The sequence below is a fragment of the Drosophila grimshawi genome, unplaced genomic scaffold, assembly GCF_018153295.1.
Source record: "Drosophila grimshawi isolate 15287-2541.00 unplaced genomic scaffold, ASM1815329v1 contig_44, whole genome shotgun sequence".
NCBI lineage: Eukaryota > Metazoa > Arthropoda > Insecta > Diptera > Drosophilidae > Drosophila > Drosophila grimshawi.
The window spans coordinates 19,309,664-19,336,319 of NW_025063240.1; the positions used below are offsets into that span (position 1 = coordinate 19,309,664).

Here is a 26,656-nt window from a genome sequence, read left to right on the forward strand (position 1 = left end):
ACATTTTGCCTTGCTGTGTTTCGTATGTTTGTGTTTTTTTTTAAATTCAAGTTTCATACGAATCCAAAATTGCGAGAAGAAAAAAATTAAACAACAAAATCTGATTAAGTTCATGTTGAATGCTTAGCTTAGGGAAACAAATTAAATTATAAATCGTAGGCATTTGTATTTACTCATGTAAAAATAAAATAAATCATTACAAAATTCAAACGCAAAAAACGTTATAAACTTAAATCGTTGGCCATTTTCAGATGGTTTATTTACTTGACTGCAAAGATGAGGTAACGATGCGTATGAGCAATGCGCTCAATAATCATATTGGGCCATAATGCGCGCAAATAAAATTGAAAGTGCCTGTCGACAAACTTTTAAGCTGGCCACTCCCTCCTCTCCTCTCCCCCTACAAGTGCGGTGGCACTCTCTTTTTGGGCACTCTCTGGCAAGTGGAGACTCTCATGCACTGCCTGCCACTCGCTTCATCGCCTTTTCTTAATCCTGCTAAGATTGCAGCCACCTGTCGTTTGTCAGCGAAACTAACAGAAAATAAATAAACCAATGCCGCTAAAAGTAATAATCAACTGAGGCTAACTTGACAATCCGCCAAGTTTTAATATATGTCAAGCTGCACACGGAAGCAGAGGTAGGCAGAGAGAATGATTAAAAGAGAGGAGAGAGAGAGAGCGAGGGAGAGAGAGAGGGATAGAGAGAGAGCAGGCAGTCGTGCAACGGTCTGTTTATCTCTCCATTTGTCCAGCTGTTGAGCTGCTGCCCACCTGCCCGTTGCCGCCGTTGCCGCCGCCGGCAAGGGCTAGTCCCACGAACCCACCCCCTTTGGGACAAACAGACAGATAAATGGCAAAACGTGCCTTTAAAAAAAGTGTTCAGACTGTTTGTTGTTTATGCGCTCAAAAAAGCCAGAGACAACAAGGCAGCCAGAAAGAGAGAGAGCGAGGGAGAGAGAGAGAAGAGAGAAGAGAGAGCAACGCATGCGCTGGCCAAAGAGTAAAGCTAAGAGAAATTAAATGGCAGATGTCGAAAGTTAAACGCTTCCAAAATTTAGACAGGTAAAAGTTATTTAAGTAGAGGAGAAGGAAATATGAATTATCCTAAGAAGGACAACTAAATTTTATAAGCAGACCTACTCTGAATTTTGAATGGCATTTGATTGAAGAAGGTAATGTTTAAGATATTTTATCCACAGATATTTTTAAGTACTGACAGCAATGCAATGCATTAAAGGAGAGATTTCCGACTCCTTGAAGTATATAGATTCTAGATGATTCGATATAGTCATATCCTTTGAACAATTGCTGCGATTTTAAGAAACAAGCCTCGTGCGACTGATTTATTGAGAATATTTCATACTCTTGTAATCTCTTGGAAAAAGATAACATTTCAAGTTTTACTAAACTAACTCATAACTATGTAAAGAGAAAAAGTGTGCAAAATAGTTAGTCTACAGCCCACTGTGCAATTCCAAAGAGAACCCTCAACCTTCTCTCTCTCTCTCTCTGCTACACTTGGATCTCTTTGGCCATAACAATTTGTAAGAGGCAGCGAGCTAACCAAAACATAGCCACAGCCATCGATAGAGACAGCAACGCACGGCACCCGAATGAACTCACCAACGACGACGACAACGACGACGATGAAGACGACAACGCATTCCGTGCTGCGTGTTGCGTGCTCCGTGCTCGACGTGCTCCGTGTCCGGCGCAAGGCAGGCAGCCCGTTAGTCCGTTGGCCATTAGCCGAGCAGCGACGCTGTCATCAGTTCATTGTAGACATTTTCCCGGCACGGACGCGCGCTCCCAAAAGGCAGCCGTTTTGAGAATAGTCGAATCGAATCGAGTCGAGTCGAGTCGGTGAACGGAGTTTTTCGGTTCTTCTTTTTTGGACACTGGCCACAAAATTCGGTTGAGGTTGGCACTCGAATTTCATTAGGGCGACCGCAAAACAGGACGCGGCCAGCAAACAAAATGTTAACCATGGCTCGCATTTTAGCAACGACCAAATAAATGAAAAAAGTGCGTAAATTATGACATGGTTTTTTGGGTCGCTGATTGGGTGAGGGAAGCAAAGGGAATATTTCAAAAAAAAAAATAACAAAAAATGGAAAAGGAAAAGGAAATCGCTTCGTTGCTCGTGCGCTTTTGTGTGGGATTTTGTCGCCTGTGTCTCTGTGTCTGTGTGTGTGTCTGTTTCTGTGTCTGTGTGGCGTGTCCTGATAACATCGCAGAAAGTAAAATTAGGGCAAAATACTTCTGCAGCAGCGAGTCAATCGTTGCGAGAGGACGTGTGTTAGTCTGAGTGTGTAAGGTTAGTGTGTGTGTGTATGTGTGTGTGTGTGTGTGTGTGTGTGTGTGTGTGTGTGTGAGTGTGTGATACGCCCGCGCTTAAAGTATCCTCCTCAACACAGCCTAATTAATTCAGTCGAGTACTCGAGTAGCCCGCTCACAATAAAAAAAACATCAGCAGCAACAGCAGCAACAGCAGCAGCAGCTACGCGTGCCAAATTTAAATACAACATTAAATTACATTTATCAACAGCACACAAATAAATCATTAAAAATGTGTGCGGCAGCTACAATTATTTTTAAATCGACGCATACCAAATATACACCGAAAATTTAATAGAATATTAAATTTAAAGTACGCAGCAAGCTCAAAATGAGTGGACCGAGAAGAAAGCAGAAACAGATAATCCGGGCAGTGTTTGTTGCTCTTGCTGTTGCTGTTGCTGTTGCTGTTGCTTTTGTGACATTTTAAAAATACATTTTCCACACTTTTCATTGCCAAAGCAAAAGCATCGTCGCAAATAAAATACGTAGGGACGCAATTCAAAAAAAAAAATAAAATAAAATAAATGAAAAGAAAAGAAAACCAAATTGTAAATGCGAACATGCTGAGTGAAAATGTAAATGCACAAAAATTAATGAAAAATGTGACGTTATGTGAAATGTGTTGGTGAAGTGCGTTTCTCAGATTAAAAAACGAATCGTAAACTTTTAATTAAAAGTTGGCAAATTTAATGGTGAAACAGTTGAGCATATTACTTAAAGGTCAACCGAACTGTCAAACTGACCGTCATTAGCAAAATTTGTTGCCGGTCAAGCTGTTAAGCCCACCCCAAACAATGAAAACACTAAACAGCAAAATGGAAGATTTTAATGTTTAATGTTGCATGAAACGTGGCTTGCTTTGAGACAATTATTTATATTATAAACTAATTGAAATAGGCAAACCAAGAACAGGAACCGGAAACACTATTTTAACCATAGAAATCTTTTGTTATAGAGCTTGATGCAGGAACTGATCGGAAATAATTTGAAATCAGTTTATGAAGCTTACAGAAACCCTTAAGTTTTACGAACCCCAACCGGAATCAAAAAAATATTATTATATTATATATATTATTATATTCGCTTGGAAACCCACAATTTAGTTCACTCTTATATTTCATATTTTGAAAGCCTTTTAATAGCTGTCTAATAGCTGTTATCTCGTTTGTCTGCTGTCAGCTCTCAAACAGCCTAAAGGGAAATTTAAGCTTATCAGTCAAAAGGAAAAGTGAAAGCCCTTCGTTTAGCAGTCAAGACGCAAGGCAAAGGAGCCACACCCCAGCCTAACCTTGCCCAACTCAAAACGAAGTCACAGCTCGAATCCATGTTGCATAGTGTAGCTTACCAATGTGTTGACACAGGCACCTCCCACACTGCCTGTCCATCTGTCCGCCTGCCATTGCTCCTGCTCCTGCTCCTGCTGGCTATGCTGCCACAGCCAACCGCGTGAGTCACATGTAGCTGTCATAGCCGCCATCGTCGGCGTTGTCGTCGTCGTCGTCGTCATCGTCATCGTCATCATCATCATCATCGTTGAGTTTCGTTGTCCACTCGACGTCATGTTCGGCCCACAGCAAACATGACGTTCTACGGTTCTTTTATGCTTGCCACATGTCACGGCAAAGTTAACTGCCACACGAAACCACAAGAACAACCCAACAAACACACCAACCCACAACCCACAACCACCCCCTCAAGCGCAACGCAGCAAAACATGTTTGGGGCCGCAGACATGGGTTAAGCAGGGTATATATTATGTTGTATTTTTATGCGCATCCATTCAAAATCCATGACAGTCCAGTGAGATATGGCATCGACATATTTGCCAGCATGCAATTATGCAAAAGGGAGGCGTACCCCGAAAATGGGCGTTGTGGGCGTGACAGTCAAAAAGGTTACCCAAGTTCGAGTCCCCGAATTCAACTGTCAATCAATGGAAATTTGCTGCGGCGGCATTCATGATTAATTTAATGTTAAATTGTGAGCACCTCAAAAGCCAACTGTCCTTGCTATTGAAACTGAAGAGTCCTCCGAGGTACACTTGGATACAAAAAAAATATGTTGGCATGCGCAAGAGTAGAGAGAACTCGACTAGAAGATACCCTAAAAACAGCTGTTAAGTAAAAAGTTTCCGATCTTAATGCAATTTTTTCAGTAGCTTAATATTCCATATTGGAAGTCTCTAGATCTTATAGCCTCTAAAAACCGCAATTATCCCATTTTCAGGATGTTTTTCCCAAATTCAAAAATAATTTCTAAAAATTCAGAAAAATGTATTCAAAATTACAAGTGATATAGGGCATGCCTTTCTCCAAGTGTAGCTCAATTAGACTGGAGGGCATCACATAATAGAAACAAGAACACGAGCAAACGTACACACACAGACACACACACAGACACACACACAGACGCGCATAGACACACACAGACACACACACAGACACACAGTCAGACACGGGAGCAGGAGCAGTAGTCAGGACTCTTTTATTGCCGCCACTTGAGCCAATATTTGCACATTTCAACAATGTTGCCTTTTTTTTTGCATAAGTATATGTATGTGTATGTGTGTGTGTGTGTGTGTGTGTGCTTATGGGCGTGTTCCAAACCACCCCCCTTCCCTTACCTAACGAGGCATGCAGGCAGGCAGGCAGCAGCACTCAGCAGTCATGCATGCACAAATGTAATGAAATATCCCGTTGCCATTATGAGCCTTTCCCTCGTGCCCCATGCCCCATGCCGCATCTCCCATCCCTGCTTCCGCCTGTTACTCTAACATGTAGATGTCAGCTAGCATAAAAAGTCGCAATTCAATTTTGTGTCCCGTTCCGCTCTTTCGGTCTGCTGCCAATTCAAGTTGCACCCACCTCACATCAACTTCAGCTTCAGCGTCAGCTCAGGTGCATGCCCCGCACAATGCCAAGATGTCTTGCATTGTTACACTCGAGTCCTGATGGGCTTAAAGAGTAGCTGCTGACTGGCTGACTGCAGTGTCACTGAGTAAGTAGCTGCAACCCTTTAAGCTCTGCGATGTCTAAGTATAATTAAATCCATGCCATGTCGCAATTTTTACACATTTAATGGATAAAGCTGCTTGCGCAGAGCTTCCCCTTGGGTAAGGTCGTTTTAAACGTATTTTATTACTTACCATGATTCAATTGCAAGCACAACGCTAAAGATATGAGCGAAATGTGTTCAGGGAATAATCATTGCAGTCCTGCACACGATAGGGCTGTATAAAGTAGAATAGGCAGGAATGGACTGAGTTGATGAGTTAATAATAAAAGTAGTAGTAAAAATAATAATAATACTATGATAATGATAGGTCAGTTGTGGATTACTCCCATTGTTATTAATAAAATAAATTAGTTGCATTAAAGAACTCTTCAAAAAGAAGGTGGAGATTATTTAGAAGAGTTGTTAATTGGATCATTCTCTTCATATTTTCTATACGCTTCTTGAAGGACAAACAACTCAACCAATTTCTAAATCTTATAAATTTTCTATCAGATCTCTTGTTGATTTGAAATTCACCAAGCCACGATTTTTTGCTTTTAGCTTAAGCAGACACAAATTGAATATGTCGGTACTTGTGAGACCAGACTACAAGTATCGAGCAACTTTTATTTAGTCTACGACTGGCCTAAAAGAGCTCCGTTTGCTGTGTAATATATACTTGGGCATTCATTTCATAAATAAGTAACTATTTCCGTCTCGTATTAAGCTCGTAAACTGCGCTTCCAGCCCTCCAGCTCCAGTTCTACTGCCAGCCGCTCCTGACCACGTGACCAGAGTAAACATTTTCTCACCATGTAATGCGACACAGCCGTCAAAAGTTTTTTGGCCCAATCCACGTCTGCAATTCTGCTCTGATACGTTCTCGTACCAAATTGCATTCAGCTCTCTTGTTTCCTTCAGCTGTTTTGTTGTTTTTTCTGCCGCCACACTTGAGTTGATTGCTGTTTTGTTGTTCTTGCTGGCTTTGGCCTCTTTGGCTAGCTGGCACGTGAGCTTTGCGCCCTTTGGCATGGCTAGAAGCACGCGATGCACTTGGCCAAGACGCCAGCAACCCTTTTTTGCCGCCGCCGCCGCCGCCGACAGCTGCAACTGTTGGCAATTTTCATTGTGCTGTTTTGTGGGGCGTGGTTGGGGGAGTATCGGGGTTGTTGAAGTGGCTAAAAGAGGAAATTATTTTCATGCTCACGGACGGGCGAGCACTTGAGGGCATTCTTTATGACATGCCTGGGAAACAGAAAAATGCACAAAACTTTTTGGCTTTTTAAATTATTTAAAATGAATCCAGTTTGATCGTTTTGGCTACAGCCATAAAAGCCATATCTGCTTATTGGAGATGTGCCCCGTTTTAAATGTTTGTCGCCGCTTTCCATACACAAATTGTCAATTTCCTGTTTTGTCTGGCTTGCGACCGTTGTCATAACAAACGCTGCGGGGCAATCGAAAAAAGAGGGCTTCTTTTCAAAAGAAAAAAAAGAAAAAAAAAAAAAATAAGCAAATGTTAACAAACGTGTTTCAAATTACATCAAAAGACACAATAAAAATAAAAGTCATTTGAATGTTGCCTTGACAAAGACAACCACGAATCTAACGAAATTCTAGGAACTTAACGTGGCCCAAATCAGCAGCCTGTGAAATTGAATACTACCTCATAGGCAACAATTTGACTCTTTTATTGATAGGTCTACCTCTCATGTGGCCGATCTTCGTGCAATCCAAACAATTTTCCATCAAATTGATTAGATTTTGATGCACCAGCTATGGCCAAAATTTTAATTAAAATTCACAATAAAAATGTAAAAAGTGGAAATTTAATTGAATTTATAGCCCCATGCTTTTTGGTCAGCTGAAATGGAAAAGCCTGCTGCTGAATCCTGTTAGGACAGTTGAGCCGACACACCGAATTCAATTGAAAATATGAACATAAAAGCTTTTTCCATTTATCAAGAGCCCATCATCAGCAAGGACGATGATGACGATGACCTTAGACATTAACACATTCACACATTGTCCCTACAGATCGCTATATGTGTGTGTGTGTGTGGGTGTGTGTGTTTGAGGTGCACTCGGAAAAAGAGAAAAACACTTTTTATACACAAATCAAGTGAAAAGCATACCTAAATTGCTTCATTCAAGGACATTTTCAGCAAATTTTCTGCAAGTGTAGGCATTAAGGTTGCTTCACGACACTATTTATCAAAAATACAACATGGCCGAGAAATAAAGCAAATAAACGTGCCACACCAAAAAACAGGGCAGCGGAGCAGGACACAAGTTATCGGCATCTAGGGGCAGACATGCGAGAGCCTCTGCCATTGACGGGGGACATACGTAGACAAATATCTCAGCGCCCAAATCACCCACGTAAGACTCTCACTCAAAACGGCTGCCAGACGGCAAAAATAAAAATAAAAAACGAAAACAAAAACAAAAACAAAAGAACAACGAAGAATGAAGAAAGAAAAGGGCGATAATTTGGGGTGTACGAAACGTGAAACGATTGAGGAAACGGGGCTGGAGAAGGAGAGCTTGGAATGAAAGTCGAGACAGTGACTGAATGGGTGGGTAGCATCCTGAAGATGATGATAATGATGATGATGGGCCATGGCCATTTTAGGCATCATTATCATTATGATGATAAGCACGAACGGTTTGATTTCTGCCGTTTATGGGTTCGTTGTCATCGACAGGACAGGACAGGACGGCACAGGACTTTTTGAGAAACCTTTGGAGAGGTTCATTTTTATCTTATCCTTATTGAAGTCAATGTCTTTGTCATGATTAGCAACATCATTACCGTTAGCCATTATCCTTATCTTAATCATTATCATTGTTCATTGCCATCGAGTGCTGACGCTTTTGTGTCCCATTTGATTTCAGTTGTTGTTGTTGTTGTTCTTGTATCTGTTGCCTCTGTTGTGGCAAGTGTTTTGTTTTGTTTCCTTTCGTTGACACAAGTTGCCTTTTTCTGCACTAAGTGTTTGGGCTGCAGAAACCATTAAAATACTTGCAATTAGCGAGTTTTTAGGTAATCGGATAGCCAAAATGCTTTAGAGTCCTTTAATATGATTGAAGATAAAAATGAAGGTAGTTTAACGATTTTAAAAGGTAGCTAAGATTTATGTAGTCAATGAAAATCCCATTGAAGTTGTTATCCAAATAACCGATCTCAATCAAATTTCATTACAAATAAAGAGTTTTCTTCAATCACTCTTCAAATATAGCAACCCCCAAAAAAGATGACAATTTTTATCTGCTTTCTAAGCTTTAAACTCAATGAGCAATTAAAAAGTTTGCGTAAATCACTTGAAACTATCAACATTATAGGCTTTCGAGGGATTACCTACTTATTTACCCCACAAAATCCACCATAATAAGCCTCAAAAAAGTATTCAATTGTTGCCCCAAAAAAAAAAAGAAAAGAAAAGAAAAAAAGGGCCCCACTCAACTCGAAAACTGGCGCTGCCCATTACAAAAAGCAGGATATGCTTTTAAAAAGTTTATTTCGGCTTGGCCTTTGTTATGCTTTTCCCTGTTTTCCTTTCTTCTATTTTATTTTTTATTTTTTATACTCATTTCAATCTGGTAACTTTAGTTGACCCAGTTACAAACTTTATGCACATTTCACATCCGACAGCAGACAACACTGCGTATGGGTAATGTTTGCTTTGTGCTCGTTGCAAGAGTTAAAAGCGTCATTTTCGCAAGTGCAAGGCAAGTTTCAACGATTTGCACAACTTTTAACTTGCAACAAATTTGCTTTTAATATGGCAACACTGCGAAATTCCACAAAATTTCACATTCGTCACATCAAAATTTCAAATTCATGCTGAACAAATATGTACGCAGTACTCATTTGTATGTGAAAAGGGGTACAAAGATGAAGGCGGCTCTCACTTAATGGCAGCCCAAACCAAAAACATGTGGCAACTAGGGGTGCAATTGTGTCTAAGGATCTGCTAACAAATGCTGTCATCACTTTCACTCAGGCAGGTGCCACTGCCACAGTTGCTTCTCCTTCTTCTTACTCTGTTTTTAATGTACTTCATTATACCCTGTAACCATTAGAAGGGGTTTGAAGCTCATCACGAGGCTGTGTTAATGCATGTAACATGCTGAGGAAGACACATCCGAAGTCATGTTAAGTTCTACCCTAGAAAAGTGCATGCAGGGAAGGGTTTTAACTTTTTAATGCTACAATTTTCTTAAAACTCAATTGATTTTCAAAAGCAATGCGCCTTAGCCCAGGGCTTCTTCACCATGCTTTGGCCTCTAGAATATTATTACATTTAAAGTTGGCAACGTGATTCCGACTTAATTTTCATGTTATAATTATACCCCAAAGACAGGTCTAAACTTTCCAATGCGATTACTTTGTCAAAAGTGATGGAGATGGGTCAAAATTGAACAGAGCCATAACTTCATCAATAGTGATCCGTTTGATCTCTAAAATAACACCACATTTTAAGTTGAAAACCTGATTTCAACACGAAATTGAAGTGCAAAAATCGCGATTAACTCAACTTATTCTCAATCATAGCTGCTTACACGGCAACGCCTAGTCGAGCACTCTCGACTAGAGCACTCTTTTGCTTGTTTTGAAAATGGCGCAGTCTGGTTAACCCACATTGACAATGGAGCTGGCACAAACCCAACCACAGCTGGAGAGAGGTAGATAGAGAGGGAGAGTGGCAGAGAGTGAGACACGGCGCCTCTTTCATCAACGTCTTTTACTTTTGCCGTTACCATTGTGTCAACGAGCGAGGGCAGCCTGTGACCCACTGCTGCTACGGGGCAAGCAGAGTGGAGGGGTAGAAGAAGAACAAGAGCTGACTGTGGCATTAACTGCAGCACATTAATGTTATTGTGGGCGTCGCTGCGTGGGTTTAACGCTTGACTGGCAACAACAAGCAAAACAACAACATTAACAAGAACAACAACAAGAACAAGAACAACAACAGGGAAAGATGCTTTTGTTGTTTGGGGGCGATTAAAAGTTGTATCCATCGAGGTGGACAGTTTTTTCTTTTTTCTTCTTTTTCTGCTGTTGTCATTGTCTACCCTCGCTGTTGGCCTCATTCGCGGCTGACCTGCTAACCTCAGTCGCTTGCTGACTTGCAGTTAGCTAACCACCCCCAAAAATCCCACAACTGTCCCCATTGCAGCAAACCCTTCCGACCAAGTCCCACTTGGCACAGTTTCTGCACAATTACGAAGCAATCAATTGGCCCCAAAGCTGCCAATAGTGTGCAATAAATATTGAGAGCGCGGTTTGTGCTCAAAACTAATCGAACTTGGCTCTCAAGTGGCCCACAAGTCCAGTGCCAACTTTGTGCGCCACATATTTAAACATTTGCTACTTACCAACCCACCGAGCCACTCTCTCATTCTCATAGCTGTCTCCATCATCCTCTCTCTCTCTCTCTCTCTCTTGCAGCCGCACAGCCCCGCAACAGCCAAGTGACTCTGAATGACAGCTTGAGCAGCCGTTGTCCAGGAGCCAGGAGCCAGGAAGCAGGAGCAGAGCAGGCGAAACTGCGACAGTTGCCATGGGCGACCTACAGGCAACCATTGAGTTTTCCGTTGAGCTGCACAAATTCTTTAATGTGGATCTCTTTCAGCGCGGGTAAGTTAAGCAACTCAATTCAAGAAAATTATGTTTATAAATATCAAACCTTAATATAAACGGATGGCAATAAAAAGCTTTCTATGGTTTATATACCTCAAATTTAATAAGCGACTTCAAAGCAGTCAATTAACTTTTGTTTTTATCTCTGCTCATATTGTGTGCCTCGGGTTGTTCATGGCAATTGATCATAAACTCATGCAACATGTGTAGCATGCAACACGTTTCGTTGTAAACGTTTTAAAATAGCTAATACAAATGCAAATGCTTTTGCAATATGCTTATTACACATGTTTCACACATGTTGGCAAAAATGTTAAATACCGAGAAACTGGGTCAAAACTTTGATATCTATTAACCATTTCACTTGAGTGAACTTTCAAGTGCCTGGCACTTGCTCAATACGCCAACGCCATATGAAATTTATTCCACACCTGTACGGAAAATTTGTTAGCTTTTGTTGAAATATTTAAAGGCATTGTGCGAGCCGTGCAAGTGTTGGGCAAACAAACGGAAACGAAATGCAATAAAGCAACACAGACACACACACAGACTCTGTGTATGTGTGTGTGCAGGGGGCAATCAAGCGAGGGGGCGTGGCATTTCATACAGTAACCGTAGAACTCACTAATTGTCAGCCAAGCGTTTATTGGATTTCAATTTCAAACAGTCGTTTTTTTTTTTTATTTCGACAGTCGACGCAATACGCAAAGAGGCCTAGCAGAGGGGCGGAGTGGGGGCTGCAGTGGTTGCCGGACAGCTCGTGTGTTAAAAATACATGAAACAACAACAACAACAAAAAAGCAACAAAAGAAACTCGCATGAAAATTGTGCACAAATATAAACAACACAATCCTACAGAGACCAAGACAAAAAGTACGAAATAAAAAGCAACAAAAAAAAACACTGAAAATGAAAACAATTGTTTTTTGTGTGGGAAAAAAAGAAAATCACATTTGATCTTTGCAAATATATTTCAATATTTTTGGCAAGCGCAATTGCCAAGCAAATTGGGAAATTTATCATAGCAATAAAATAGATTTTAAATACTTTGTACAAACATTTCATGAAACACAACGTTTTTCAAATGAAACTTTTCATGAACTTTTCCAATCAACACATAATATTTATTATGCGCATCACGCTGCGTATGCGTTATTTATGAATGGATGATTAATTTGCCACCATCTTTTTTGTCTCCCCCTTGGGCAGACTCTACCAGGTGCGCTGCGGACTGCGTGTGTCGCCCCGCCTGCCCGTCCAGGTGGAGACCAGCATACCCGAGGCCAATGGCAAACCGATTGGCAACGGACACGGCATCGGAGTCGGAGTCGGAATCGGAGTCGGAATTGGTGCCGGAATCGACACGGCCAGCGATAGCGAACGTGAACGTGAACGTGAACGGGAACGGGAACGAGAGCTGGGCTCGCCGGATGATGTGCATGTAACGCTGGGCAGCGGCAGTTGTACATCCGCATCCATTATAAATGGCAGTGGCGCCTCACGCATATTTCAGATACTCTACCGGAACGAGGAGGTGCCACTGCGCGATGTCATCCACTTTCGCAGTCATCTGCTGGGTGAGTAAAATATTACGAAAATATATATATTTTTCAATATAAATATTATAATTCAATTTACATTTTCTGTCTCTAAAATGTGCGCATTTTAAAAATATGCTTTTGGAAGAGCAAACCAAATTGTTTATTATTATTATACTATCTTCATGGATGGGCAAGCGAACTTTTTAAAAAATTACAAAAACGAATGACTTTTGTTGTTTTCAGTATGTATGTAGAGATTTTTTGCAGTGCTGCCGCATCAACTGTCGCATTGCTGACAGTAGCCAAAAGAGTTTCAGTGGGCGTCAAAGTTTTGTGCGAACACAAAGATAAAGTTTGGTCCTCAATTGGATATATATAAATCAAAAGCCTGACGCTGCACGAACTTTATGGCTTTGGTCGCGTGTCAACAGGCGCAAAAGTTTTACTGAGCTTGGGGCATTTGGGAAATGCGACTGTCCAAAGTGTTCAAAATGTTGTTGACCGTTGTCAGAGTAGCAATCTGTAGATATAGATATAGATATAGATATAGATATAGATATATATAGATGCCACAAGTATATAGAGGCAACTTCAATTTGGCTTCGATTGCGCTAATTGCATTTACTACATAGCCACGCCCATTTTTTTGAAGACACTCACACACACAGACAAAGGCAATTAGTTAGCCAACTTGGCAGCTCTTTTGAAAATAGTTTCCCCTTCGCCTTTTGCCCATTTCTTGCCTCAAAATTCAATTTACGAATAAGGACAGAAAGCAGTTGCAATGACCCTATTTGAAGGCATCTTCCGCCCAACAACAATTGTTACTACTTCAAAGAGATAAAAGCAGAAGAAGAAGTAGGAAAAACAGCTCAGCTCAATGAGAAATAAAAGCAGAAAAAAAACAGACAATATGAAAATGGCATAAAAAGTTAACCAGGCGCAAAAATGCAAAACAAATTGAAAGTCAATTTTCAGGGTTCGGTGCGGGCAAAGGGGCGACGGGGCGTGCCCTTAGGCGCATCTAAATGGGAGCATGACAATAATAAAAAAATAAAAAAAAGCGAAATGTTGGCAAAATATTTTGTTTGCAATCGTCACAAGAAAAGATAAAAAATTTCCACGCGCCAAATATATATGTATTTATTTATTTATATATATATACACACATTTTTCTATTTATTGTGTAATAAAATGAAACCTAAATTTGAACTTGGCATAGCCAAAGTTCTATATATTAATATAAATATTTTGTTTAGCATTCAAATTTATTAAGCATAAAAATAGCAATAGCTAAATTTGTTGAATATTGAAAACAGTAATAAATAAATACGACCTGTGGGATTTTAATATAAAATACTTGGCATTTGATTGAAATTTAGTTGGAAAAGCTTTTAGGCACATTTCGAAACAAATTCTTTGTTGTTATTATTTTATTATTATTTTACTCTCAAGGAAAAGCATTTATGTATTCAGTCAAGGTCAACTGGGGAAGCCAAACAGCTGAATTTGACATATAGATTTTAATGTAGTTAGTTTTAAACGAAAAAATCAACCTGCCGTAAAATCACTTGGCTCTGCCTTAAATAAACTCTGCAAAACACCATCTCATCTGTCATTCAGGAAAGAGAGGAGCATGGGAAAATGTCCATGCACCAAAAGTCGAGCACCAAGCAAACACTGCAGTGACAACATTTATCACTGAAAACTGGCAGAAGCAGAAGCAGAAGCAGCAGAATCGATTCATCGATTTCTTTATCACTTGTCCAGTGCTCGACAGTCGAATTGATTCATCATTTTCCTTATTACTGTAGGAAATGAATCAAAATATGGGCTTCTCACTTCCTTGCAGACATAACAAACCTATCCGGTATCCAATCATCTGGCCATGTTCATTCAAACTACGGCATGGCCTCAAATTAGTGATGCTTTGTTACTGCAAGAGTAAAATTGCCAAAGGGACACAAATTCTGTGCAGTAGAACAATGAGCCAAAAATCATAATGCTCTGCTTCCTTACCCTGCCGACAAATTCTCAGACTTTATTAGAGAGCATTCCCTAACCAAACCTAGTTAACCTCAATGTGAATTGAAGCAACTGTTTGTGAGTTTAGTGTAAAGCATGTCTCATATGCTCAAAGCATATGCAATCATATCTACATACTACAAGACACACACACAAATATAAAACAAATTCGTCTGGTTATAATTAAACACTCAGCATTATAACTACTATTTTCATAAGCTGGTTGTTGTTGGTGCACAGCAATCTGTACGCATTAACAAGGTGCGGCTGAGTGATTACTCTATATTTCAATCTTATTGTCTGACTTAGTTCCAATCCTCCTCCAATCCCCCCAACCCCCTCCTTGAACTACAACATATAAGTATAGCCTGCTGCTGATGAGCACTTGCCAGTCTTCATCAGAAATCCGAGCTGCTGCTGTCTTTTCGATGTGTTTGGTTATTCCGTTCATGTTCAACGACACATTGTTGTTGCTGTTGTTGTTGGGGCGCAACAACAAGTCAATAACAGCAGCAGAGGCAACAACAACAACAACAACAAGAACAACAGCAGCAACAACAATGAAAACAACATCATCCACTTGGCTGTTGGGTAAAGTGATTAATTCATTTGGACAAGTTTTGCCAGGGCCTGTGAGTGAGAGTCCTTCGACTTCTACACACACACACACACACACAGAAGAACAACAACAACCTCAAACATGTAAAGTGGCAACACAAATCCGCAGCAAAACAAAAAGTTTCTTTTACTTGACAGCTTTTTTTGTGCAGCTGTTGTTGATGTTTCGAGGGTGCCCATAAAGTGCAACCACCCTCCTCACCCATGCCGCCAGCCCTCTATCTAGTAGTTACTTTGAGTAGCTAAGCAATTTATCTCTTTTACACGTGTGCAAACTCAAAGGTGTGAGTTGATATTGTTGCAACAACGCTGCGTGTTGCAAATTGTCCTAGGCAAAGCTGAGAGCTGAGAGCTGACAACTGGCGAGGGACTCGCCACACACTCGACGCAAAACGAGGCAGCATTTAAAATATATTCAACTAGAAATAAAATAAAAATCGCTAAAGACAAAGAAAACGCTGTCAAGCAACTGTCACTCGAGGCGTTTGAGTGAGGCAACTTTTTCCTTTTTAATATCCATGCCGAGAAGCTTATTAAACCATTGTCTTGATGGAGATGTCTCAAAACCTCGCTAAGTATATATATATATGTAAGTACCACTAGCCAAGTCAATATAGCCATCTCCCTTGGCCAAACGAGGCTTAGATCCATTTTTTACTGAAGGCAGGCGATCCGATCAGATCGAATAACTGTCAACAGATGAAGGATTAGATCGTGTTTGGAAAACTTTTTAATTACTGCAGATCAACAAGAGCTTTAATCTCTTCTGGAAGCTGCAACTAATTGTTAATATTTGGCCAGCTGCTCATTTAACTAAGCCAATCGGGCTATGCAACACGTTGTTACACTTTTTGTCAAGGCAACTGTATTGATGAATGAACACCATGAATAACCCAATTCTATTCAATTGTCAGACAATTCCTTTGGCACTTGCACATTACTCTGTTTGCTGCAAAATAGCTGTTGTCAGCACCTTATTTGGTTACAATTTGTCTTTCTTACACATGTAAAACTCAAAGGTTGAAGTTGCTGTGGCTGTTGCTGTTGCTGTTGCCACCGTGTTGTAGATACGTCTTGCAAATTGTCACTGGAAAAGCCGAGAGATCTGAGAGCTGAGACCTAAGAGCTCTGGCAGATGTCGAGGGACTCGAATTGCCATGCACGCGACGCAAAAAGACCCAGCATTTAAAATATATTCAACTAGAAATAAAATAAAAATCGTAAAGGCAAGACAAAGGAGAGATAGAAAAACCCGTCAAGCAACTGCCACACGAGGCGTATGAGTAATGCCCAAGGAGGGCCAGCGCAGATCTGAGACTTTTTGGTGGCAGGATAAGTTCTGTTCCTTTTTATTTGATTGCCACAGAGTAAAGTCAGCCGAGGCTTTAGCCGCCGCAAATCCCCGTTTTATGAAAACAAATGAATTTTATGTGGCACAGCAGGTAGGGGAGAAAAGAGGGGGGCAGAGAGAGTAGAGTGGGAGAGAGGAGCAGGGGAGAAGGGGAGTCGCAGCCAAGACACTTCGGTGTATTGACTGGGTAGCCATCAGGGCGCATCGACGTGTGAAGTGAATTGAATTTGATTAAATGATGGTGGCAGGCAGATGACAAGGCAAGGATATGTGGCAAGTGAATGGTGGTCAACATGCCACATAAGGAAATTGTATTTGTAATGAGATTAAGCATTTGTTTCTGTTCCTCTTAATTTGCTAATGAATTTATCCGAAATATATTGATTAGCTCACCTTGCCGGTCACAACACTAACTTTGTTAACCCATTTCAGAGCTGGCTGCCAAGCCAAGACCAATAAACAACACTGCTCAAATAGATAGGGGTGTAGTACAGTAGTCACTAGTTAAGAAGTACTAACAGAAATTAGGATAAGTCCTGAAATAAGAATAGTTATTTTGAGCACATTTTTGTTGCTTCAAGTATTATCTTCTCTATTCATATTACTTTATCGGTCTCAGTCTAATAGCCTAAGTGAGTCGACTTTATTGTCCAAGAACCCCATTATCTACATGAACCGACAGTTCAGTCTCAACAGCACAACAGTAAAATAATGTGTAACCATTTGATGACCTTTACCGGAACCGGAACCAAAATACGCTTTGGTTTGACACCCTGTTTGTGTACAAGCAATATTAATATATACAAAAGTTTAGCTATCACAATATTAAATGAATTGACTCGACATGGTTTTATCCCGCCATCAACAAATCAAGCCTAAGCGAAAACCAATAATCAATGTGGTTGGAGTCGGCAAACTGCCTATAACTACAACTACAAGGTCAACAACAACCACTAGTGTCCTCGCAGGACAAAAACGAATGAACAACACACAAGCAAAACACTTGAAATATGTTTGCACGCAAGATTTGCGAGTGCCTCAAACTGAGAACGTGTTTTCGTATTTGGGGATTTGTCGCTCGAGAGTTGAACATACTGTGACTGTATGACTAACATGAACTGGCTTGAATAAACTTATAACTAAACCCCATTCGTATCTCTCTCTCTCTCACACACTCTCTCTCTCTCTCTCTCTGTTTTTCTCTCTTTTTCTTTCCATGTGCAGTTGACAGCCGTCACCTGAAGGAGTCCATAGAGCGAGCCGAGTTCTCATTGCAATTGGAATTGTGGTTTGGCGAACAGAATGGCACCAGCAACTTGTCGTTGGCCTCCAGCCGCAATCTTCAGCTCAATTTTCATCCAGGACGTGGTCTGCACTATCATCTGCCGGTGCTGTTCGACTATTTTCACTTGGCGGCCATCAGTGTGGGCATTCATGCCAGTCTTGTGGCCCTCCATCAGCCGTACATCAAGTGAGTGCGTTGTGCTGCTGGTGCTGCTGGTGGTGTTGGGTGGTGTTGGGTGGTGCTCGGGTTGCAAATGTATTATGCAAAGCAGAGTTGACAACATGATCTCTAATGTCAACGTTGATAGTCATATATATTTTTTTTGCAGTCACTGTCCTGCTGTGCTGAACTGGGAGCTCCGGTTCCAGCTACTGCTCCTCCAGCTCCCACTCCTGCTTGTCCTGCTTCTCCTGTTTCTCCCGTTTCTAGGGGCCAGTATTACCCGCACAAATCATTTCCAACTCATTAAAATTGCACACAGACAACAAATCCCCTTGCTCCCTTCCCGTCTCTATTATACAAAAGCCACCCACCCATCTCTTCTGGCCACGGCAACTGGCCTTTTTTCCCAGGCGATACACTTGAAGAAATATACATATATATATAAGAGAGAGAGAATTTTGTACTTAAATCAAGTGCACTGTCGGGAAAGTATTATTTTGTTTATTTTGTTATAATTTATTTTCGATTATTCTCTTTATTTTTTGTTATTAAAACACAACTTTTTCAATAGATTTCCCAATCGTCTTCAAACAAAACTTAAACAGCTTGATCCAGAAATTATAAAGAATTTCATTAAATTGGCACTTCAATTGTAGTTGCCCATTTTTTCGCTGAGTGTAGCTCTTGTGTGTGCATACATTTTAATGACTCTCGTATTTCAATTGTCTTCCTCTTCGCACCGCGTTTACTTTGGCGACACAACTGCAACTTTAACTGCAACAGACTGCAACATTTGGGCGGCATTGAGGGCGGGGGCGTGGCATCTGGTTTGCTACATCCAGCAACTACTCACAACTTTCTTCAGCCATGTCGCAGTCAATTTTTACGCCATTTGAATCAGCAAAAGTTTGTATATGCCTCCCAACCCCCGCAACCATTGCCCCTTCTTCAATCACTTTAGGAAACGTGGTTGTTGTAATTCTTTAATCTGTTTTATGACGCTAAAACTTGTCGCTAAATGCCCCACACATATTAAACAATTTATATATTGGGGCAGAACTTACTTAATATTAAGTTGACTCCGGAATTGCGTGGGTGGATTTCATTGCCAAAGATTTCCACATTCTCCAAATGAATAATAGATTGGCCCATTGGAATTGAAATTCCTTGCTGACCTTGGCCCTTTGTCGTCTCCGAATTTTGATGTTGATTACATTTCTCTGCCTCATCAGCTGGAGGCAACTGTAAATTGCCTGATTATCTCGCCTCATGCCCCCAAAAACTGAAATAGAATCACTGAGTGTGGAGCAGGGATTCAATGAGCTCTGCTTTTGGCTTGCAAGTTGCTTTCAGCATATATATTAACTTTAAATTAGATGTAGTTATGTAGTTATTTGATTTAACTTTAAGTTTCAAATATGTTTAGAATGTTATACGATTTTCATTTAAAGAGTAATTTGTTTGAATTGTTTTCTTAAGCCATATTAATTTACCCTTTCTAAGAATTTACTTATTTACCTTAACTTCTTCTTCAAAGAAATCTCAATTACCACACTTTGAACTCACTTTATAAACAATTTGACTTATTAATTACTTGTTGACCATTAAAATAAATCTGTAATTTGCCCTTAATCAACAGATTTTGATATTAATAATAATTAGTTTCAATGTTATTTTCATTTACTCTTTCTTTAAACTATACCCTTTCTAAGCAGTTTAAAAGCAAGAGTATTTTAAAGATTTTTCCTACTCATTTCCACAACAATTTTATTTAGTTTATTCCCACAACAATAATAGTTAACCTTTTAAAAATCATTCAAACATATTTAAGCATAACCTTAATTTGCCTTAAATCAATTTCATTACATTTTAATCTCATTTTAATCAATTTAAACCCATATATCAAACAATAATCAATTGAATCGTTTCGAATGGAAAACCAACATCGACACCAATAACCCGATTGCAGGAAAAGCATGTTCTCATTTATCAAGTTATGGTAAGATTAACATCCGTTTCGGTGTCTGTTTATCATTCCACTCGTTGTAGTTGGTTGTAGTCGCCACTTTAGCAGCGCTTTCTGTGCGTGTTTGTGTCTGTGTGTGTGTGTGTGTGTCTCTGTCTGTGTGTGTTTAGCTGAGGACTCTTGACTCACTCAATCTCTGATCCCATTCGATCTCTATTCCAGTGCACCGCGCAGCTCGAAGCCGTGGAGCGCCAGCAAGTTGAGCTGTCGTGGCAACACCTCACCGGGTCCACTCGAGGCGGTCTTCTTTGGCCCACAGATCGGTGGCACCACCAAATGCAGCGGTGGCCCCAATGGCCGACTACTGCAATCCCGGCAAATTCATCGGGATATCTGCTGCCTGCTGCTCGGCGCCATCGAGCAACTGAAGGCGACCCTCAACGAGTTCAGCACAGTGCTGCCACCCAGCATCAACTCGCAGATTGGCTCGCCGCCACTCAGAGAAAACGATATGGGAGAGCGGCTGCAGCAACTGATGGAACAGGCCAAGGTAAGCTGAGCTTAAATTGGGTTGTAAGATCCATTTCATTCACTCATGAATAAAGAAGGAAAGCCAAAGTTAAACTTTCCATAACTTTTTCAAAGTCAAATCCTGGTTTGATCTCTAGAATAATGCTACACTCAAAGCTTGAAATAAGATTCGGACTCAATAGTCATATACAAATTCTAGTTCCCAAAAATGACTCCAGAGTCTGAGTCGAATCTTTCCAATTTCAAAACTCAACGAGGCTTTTTGAACTCGGTTTGATCGCTAGACTAAAACCAAGCCACGCTTACTGATTACACCCATCCACCATACTTTCATAGCTACTCGAGGCTGAGGATGACTTTGCGACGCTGGCCAACTCGGACATTGCGCAGCTGTGCGCCGAGAGCATCTTCTGGTGGCGTCGCGTGCTGCTCGCCTCCCGATCCTCGACGGCGGTGCACACGCTCCTCGCCCGCAAGCATCACATTCTGCGCGTGCGTCGCTTTGCCGAGGGCTTCTTTGTGCTGGAGCAGCCGAGACACGCAGCCGCTGGGTGCCAGGAGGCGAACAGCAGTCCAGGTCATTGTCAGGGCTATGCGGGAATTGCAGAGTTGGCGCGCAGGAGTCGCTACTTGCAATCGCTGCCACCACTGCCTGTGCATTGTACACCCATCGATGGCGATGCGGCATCGCTGCCGCTGATCTTTGAGGATCGGTATGTGGTGCCAGGTGCCAGCTATGCGAGACGACGATCGGGCAGTGATCCACAACTGGAGGAGACGTCCACTACGGGAACGGGGGGCAGGAAGAAGTCGCTGCCAGCGGATAAGACGCACTCGAGCAGCAGTTTGAATGGCACCAAAGATTGCCTCGCCTGTCACTTTGACTACGACTATCCGCAGGGCAATGGCACTGGTCCGGCTCATCCGCATGCCAAGTGCGTGGTTACGCCCCGTTTCGCTCTGGGAGGCGAAGTGCTCCAGGCCAGTCTCACCATAACGCCCAGCAGCAACGGCAACATCAAGGATGCAGCAGTTCCTTCGCTCGTCCTGCGTCACAATCTCTCCAGGCATTCGGTGACGGGCCTTCTCGAAGATCTCGATGTGGATGGCACTGAGACAATGACGCTGCCAACGCGTCACAGCAAATCTTTGGATCAGCTGGACGGTTGCCAGACAACGGCAGAGACGCCTCCCCAGCTGGCGGCCAACTGCAATCCGCGGCAGGTGAGCTACAACACGTTGCCAGCTGGCCTGGCACGCCTCCAAGCCGATGATCTGATGCGCAACATCTGCGAGTTCCGTCAGCGCTATGGCAATGCCAGCAAATTTGATTATCTGCACGAGATCAAGCTGCTGAATCCACCCAAGCAACAGCAGCAGCAGCAGCAGCAGCAGCAGTCTGGCTACACTGAGAGAACTAAACAAATAACATGTAAGTCTTAAATTTTTAAGTAAAGTCATATTTTTATACTCTGTTAGAGAAGGTTGAGGTGTATATTGGTTTCTCATGCTCTCTGTCTTTCTGTACAATTGTGAACTGCTAGAAAATCGATAAAAATCGATAGGCAGCAATCGATAAAACCGCATATCTCTCACAATTGTCAAGATAGAGGCACCAAATTTGGTAGTTAGGTGGTTGGAGGTATCCTTAAAAGATCAGCAGCGACCACGCCCACCTCCGCCTATTCAAAATCGAAAATATTTACAGCTATGAAGTAAATTACCATCAAACCGATAACCGTCTTCAAGTATCGATTAAAAAGAATTTGTTCGTATCTGTTCTGTTGGCAACATTCTCACTTCGTCTCAGGCCAAATCTGGTTGGGCAAACGTTCACCTCTTTCCAACAATTCCTTAAACACTTTCCTCATCTTTTTTTGACAGTGTACAACTCGCTGCCCAAGAGCATGGTGCCGCCAAGAAACTCCTATCCGCCGCCACCGCCCAGCCAATACACAACGATGCCCAGAAGCAGCAGCTCCCAAATACCACGAGCCGTGGAGATTGCAAGGGTGCGCGTCTCCGACATCAAGGAGATGCTGCGACAGGGTCAAAGTCAGCCCGGTCAGGCGGGTCACGGCAGTCAGGGGGCATCGGGCGCGCTGCGCAAAGAGTCGAGCAGCTCGGAGAGCGACATGATGCAAAAGCTGCAGATGCTCAGCTCGAGCAGTGTGCCCTTCCGGCTGGATGCGACGACCACAACGACAGCGAATAGTCAGAACAATACGAATAGCAGTGATCCCAATACAAGTGGTTTCAGTGAATCGCTGCCCAATCTGGCACCGCCACCAGAGTTCGATTCGGATTCGCGCCGACAACGCAGCAATTCGACGTCGTCGTTGAGCGAGGAGAGCGGCTGGGTGAGCAGTCGTCGCAGCTCGCTGGCCATCTCCAGTCCGGATACGATAACAAGCATCAGTGGTCCGCACTCGAAGCAGCAGCAGCAGCGGCACACCCAACTCAATCTGGGCATGGGCATGGGCCTGGAGACGCGTCTAAATGGCGAGCAGCTGCGTCTGCGACTCCAGAAGTTGCTGGAGCAACAGCAGCAGCAGCAGCAGTTGCCACACAAGCCCAGCAGGAAGCGACAATCGGCTGGTTCGAGTCAGAGTCGAACGCCGGCGAAACAGCAGCAGGAGCAGCAGCAGCAGCAGGAGCTGCACAAGAAGATCTCATCGGTGACGCTGACCATCAAGAAGGAGCGCTCGCGCTACCAGCTGGATCGTTTGCGTCACCTGCCCAACGGCGAATCCACCGAGGTGGAGGATTTGGAGCGTCCGCCGCCGCGTCGCAGTCGACACAAGGGTGGCGGTGGCGCCTCCGCCAGCAAATCGAAGTCCGACTTTGACATAACCAGTCTGAAGGATATGCAACCGCTGGATGCAGTCTGTTTGCCGCCGCCACAGCAGTTCCAAGATCAGGAACAGGAACAGGAAGTGTCCGCTGTGGTGGCACCGCCGCCACCCGATGAGTTTCGCGATCCACCACCACCGGAACCAGAACCAGCACCAGCACCAGCACCAGCACCAGTTGCGACACCAGCACCAACTCCCGCCGCTGTAGCTGCAGCTGCACCAACTCCAGCTGCTGTTGCTCCGAAAGCCAAGTCTAAATCCTTGCCCTGCCATGTGGTGCATGCAACAGCACCGCCCCTAAAGGAACGCCAACCCATTGGCGCCATAGACAATCCCGTTTATCACATCTACGAGTCACTGCGTCCCATGTCCACACCGGCCATCTTTAGCAATAAGCCCGTACTCAAATCTCACAGTCTGGCCGAACTGAAGCGTCCATCGCAGCACCAATGCAAGGAGAATATACTCGCCACGGAACAGGATGAGAACAAAGAGAATGCCAATGGTCAAATTCTCGGACGTGGCAAGCAATCAAATGGCTCGACGACCAAGCACACCAAGCGCAAGAATCAACAGGCTTTGAGCGCACCGGAGGCATCTCCGAGCATTTCACTACTGGAATTCGAAAAGTGTCGCGAGGAGTTTCGCAAACAAATCAAATACCAGGGAAGCATCTACTCGGACTATGTGCAGCTGGCATCGGAGCTGCCCTATTTCTATATCAGTGACGAGTATCGCGCCTTCTCGCCGAATGGCATGCATCTGGTTATTTGTGTCCATGGACTCGATGGCAACTCGGCTGATTTGCGTCTGGTGCGCACCTATCTGGAACTGGGTCTGCCCGGGGTCAATCTCGAGTTTCTCATGTCCGAGCGCAATCAGGGCGATACCTTCTCCGACTTTGATACAATGACTGATCGGTGAGTGAATTCAAATTGGAAGTAGATATAAATTATATAAATTATTCGCCTTTGATCTATAACCCTATCAATCATTAACTCTCGCAGGCTCGTTGCCGAGATCCTTTACCACATTGACAGCTGTGGCTTGAACCCGGCACGCATTTCCTTTGTGGCACATTCCCTGGGCACAATCATTGTGCGCAGCGCCTTGGCGCGTCCACAGATGCGCCCACTGCTGCCACGTCTGCACACGTTTCTCTCGCTCTCGGGACCACATCTGGGCACGCTCTACAACACCAGCGGCTTGGTCAACATGGGTAAGTAACAGTTGCCTATGTTGTTAAAGATTACTTGCTCAAGTCTCTTCTCTGCTAGGCATGTGGTTCATGCAGAAGTGGAAAAAGTCTGGCTCGCTGTTGCAGCTTTGCATGCGGGACACCACGGACATGAGGAACAGCTTTCTCTACCGGCTGAGCCAGCGGAGTACTCTGCATCATTTCAGCAATATTCTGCTCTGTGGTTCCAGTCAGGATCGCTATGTGCCCGCCCATTCGGCGCGCCTGGAGCTGTGCAAGGCTGCCATGCGGGATGGCTCCTCATTGGGCACAATCTACAGGTTGGCTTAGGGATTAATCTGTTAATCTACACCACTAATTAGCGACAATTTACAGGGAAATGGTGCACAATGTGATTGCACCGATTTTGGCCAGACCCGAGCTGACTTTGGCCCGCTTTGATGTGCATCATGCGCTGCCCCATACGGCCAACACTTTGATTGGCAGAGCAGCTCACATTGCGGTAATTGAAATAGAGAAAACTAAACTAGTAGATACCCTGTGTTTCAAAATGTGTATCCGAGAATCAAAGCCGAAAATCTTCTGCCTGTTTCACACTTTGGACCAAGTTCTTTTACCATTTATTAATATAAATGTTTTGCTTATTTTTAATTCCTCAGGTGCTGGACTCTGAGCTATTCATAGAGAAGTTTATGTTGATTGCGGGCCTGAAATATTTCAGTTAACAAGCCAACCAAAAAGCCGGAAAGGATTTTTAAAACTGATTTTGCTGACTTTTTTAACAGCCTTTCATATAGTGCTCCATGAGGTGTTGAGCTCTTCTAAGTTCTAATTTGTGTGTTTATTTTAATGTTATTTAATGTGTAACACAAACTATTCAGTTCGAAAGGAAGAAAAACAAACTAAAACAAAAAAACACAGGGTACACTGAAATCCAAGCAAGAACCAGTTTCTTCAGGCCAACAGATTCCGATAAGGAATAAGGAATTTATTGAAGCAAATTGTTAGACTTGAATTTTTTACCAAATGCAAATCTTTTGTAGCGAATTGAAACTAGAAAAATCACAACCAATCCAACAACATTTAATCAAAAGCAAAAAAAAGAACGTTTAATCAAAAACTTATAACCAAATTGGAATAACTGTTGAAAACGTGTTATCGATAAATTACACTTTTTATAGCTAATAAGAGTTCAAAACGGAAGCCAAAGACATCCATCATAAGTAGCCTAGAAACTAAGCTAAAAAAAAAAACCAAAAACAAAACACAAACTATTCACGAGACTTTATTGAAACGGTTGAATTGGAAAATGTAGGAAAACTGAGAAGTATACGTAACTAACGGTAGCTGAGCACACGAATACAAGGTTGCATTTCGATAAATATGTATTAGCAATTGTGAGACTAATTAAATAAAAAAAAAACACAAGAACAAGTGGTTTTTCCAAATCTTTGTACTGCTAAAAAAACAAAAAACAAACAAAAATAAAGCGACTATGTTAGAATGAAATAGATTAGCGTTAATAGAGAAGTTTTGTAGAGATTCGAATAGTGTATGTAATATGCATTTGCGGAGTGCGTCAATTAAGCTGGTTAGAATATGAAGGGTATTTCTTTTGCGACTGCAAAAAAAACCGAATCTGTTAATGGGAACAACAAAAAAAATGTTAGCAACAATGAATCGACGAAAGACAGACAGAAAAGAAAAGAGAGAAGGAGAGCAGTTAGGTCAAACTTGAAAAATTGTAGTCTATTCGTAGCGATACAAACATTTAAATGTTTCTTTGAGCTTTTTCCAATTGTTGTTGTGAATCATATTTAGCTTACAAAATTTCAACATTCTTTGTATACCCCTTTTTAAAAATCTACCCAATTTTGCCTATACATACCAGAAGTTGCATTCTACGTGTATAACCGTCCTAAATCAAAACAAAAGAAAGTTATAATAAACTATATGTATATCAGCTTGCAAATGTTTGATTTTAAAATACGATTTAAGATATATGTGAGCTGTTTTTCCTAAAGCACTTCGATTTTACAAAATGTATTCAAAATGTCTAATAACTCTTAGTTGCGAATTTGAATGTTTTCTCATTTCAATAAAATATACTAAAATACAATTTTAGTAGAAGACAATGTGTA

The 26,656-nt window shown here is 42.1% G+C and overlaps 1 protein-coding gene across 2 annotated transcripts; it reads left to right on the plus strand.

Moving 5' to 3' along the window:
- The first annotated feature begins 1,687 nt into the window (after positions 1–1,687).
- Positions 1,688–26,644, plus strand: LOC6556670. Of its 2 annotated transcripts, XM_043215464.1 has the most exons (12): positions 1,688–2,027; positions 10,792–10,980; positions 12,193–12,560; positions 17,743–17,989; positions 19,935–19,964; positions 20,154–20,481; positions 20,799–21,894; positions 22,347–24,237; positions 24,325–24,536; positions 24,595–24,835; positions 24,891–25,017; positions 25,175–26,644. In XM_043215464.1, exons 2-12 carry the CDS (start codon positions 10,904–10,906, stop codon positions 25,238–25,240), a joined length of 4,683 nt encoding a protein of 1,560 aa, XP_043071399.1. In that variant the 5' UTR covers positions 1,688–2,027; positions 10,792–10,903; the 3' UTR covers positions 25,241–26,644. The 2 variants fall into 2 exon arrangements, with proteins under 2 accessions (XP_043071399.1, XP_001983659.1); XM_001983623.3 differs by lacking the exon at positions 19,935–19,964 and having other exon boundaries at positions 1,689–2,027.
- Positions 26,645–26,656: the final 12 nt, after the last annotated feature.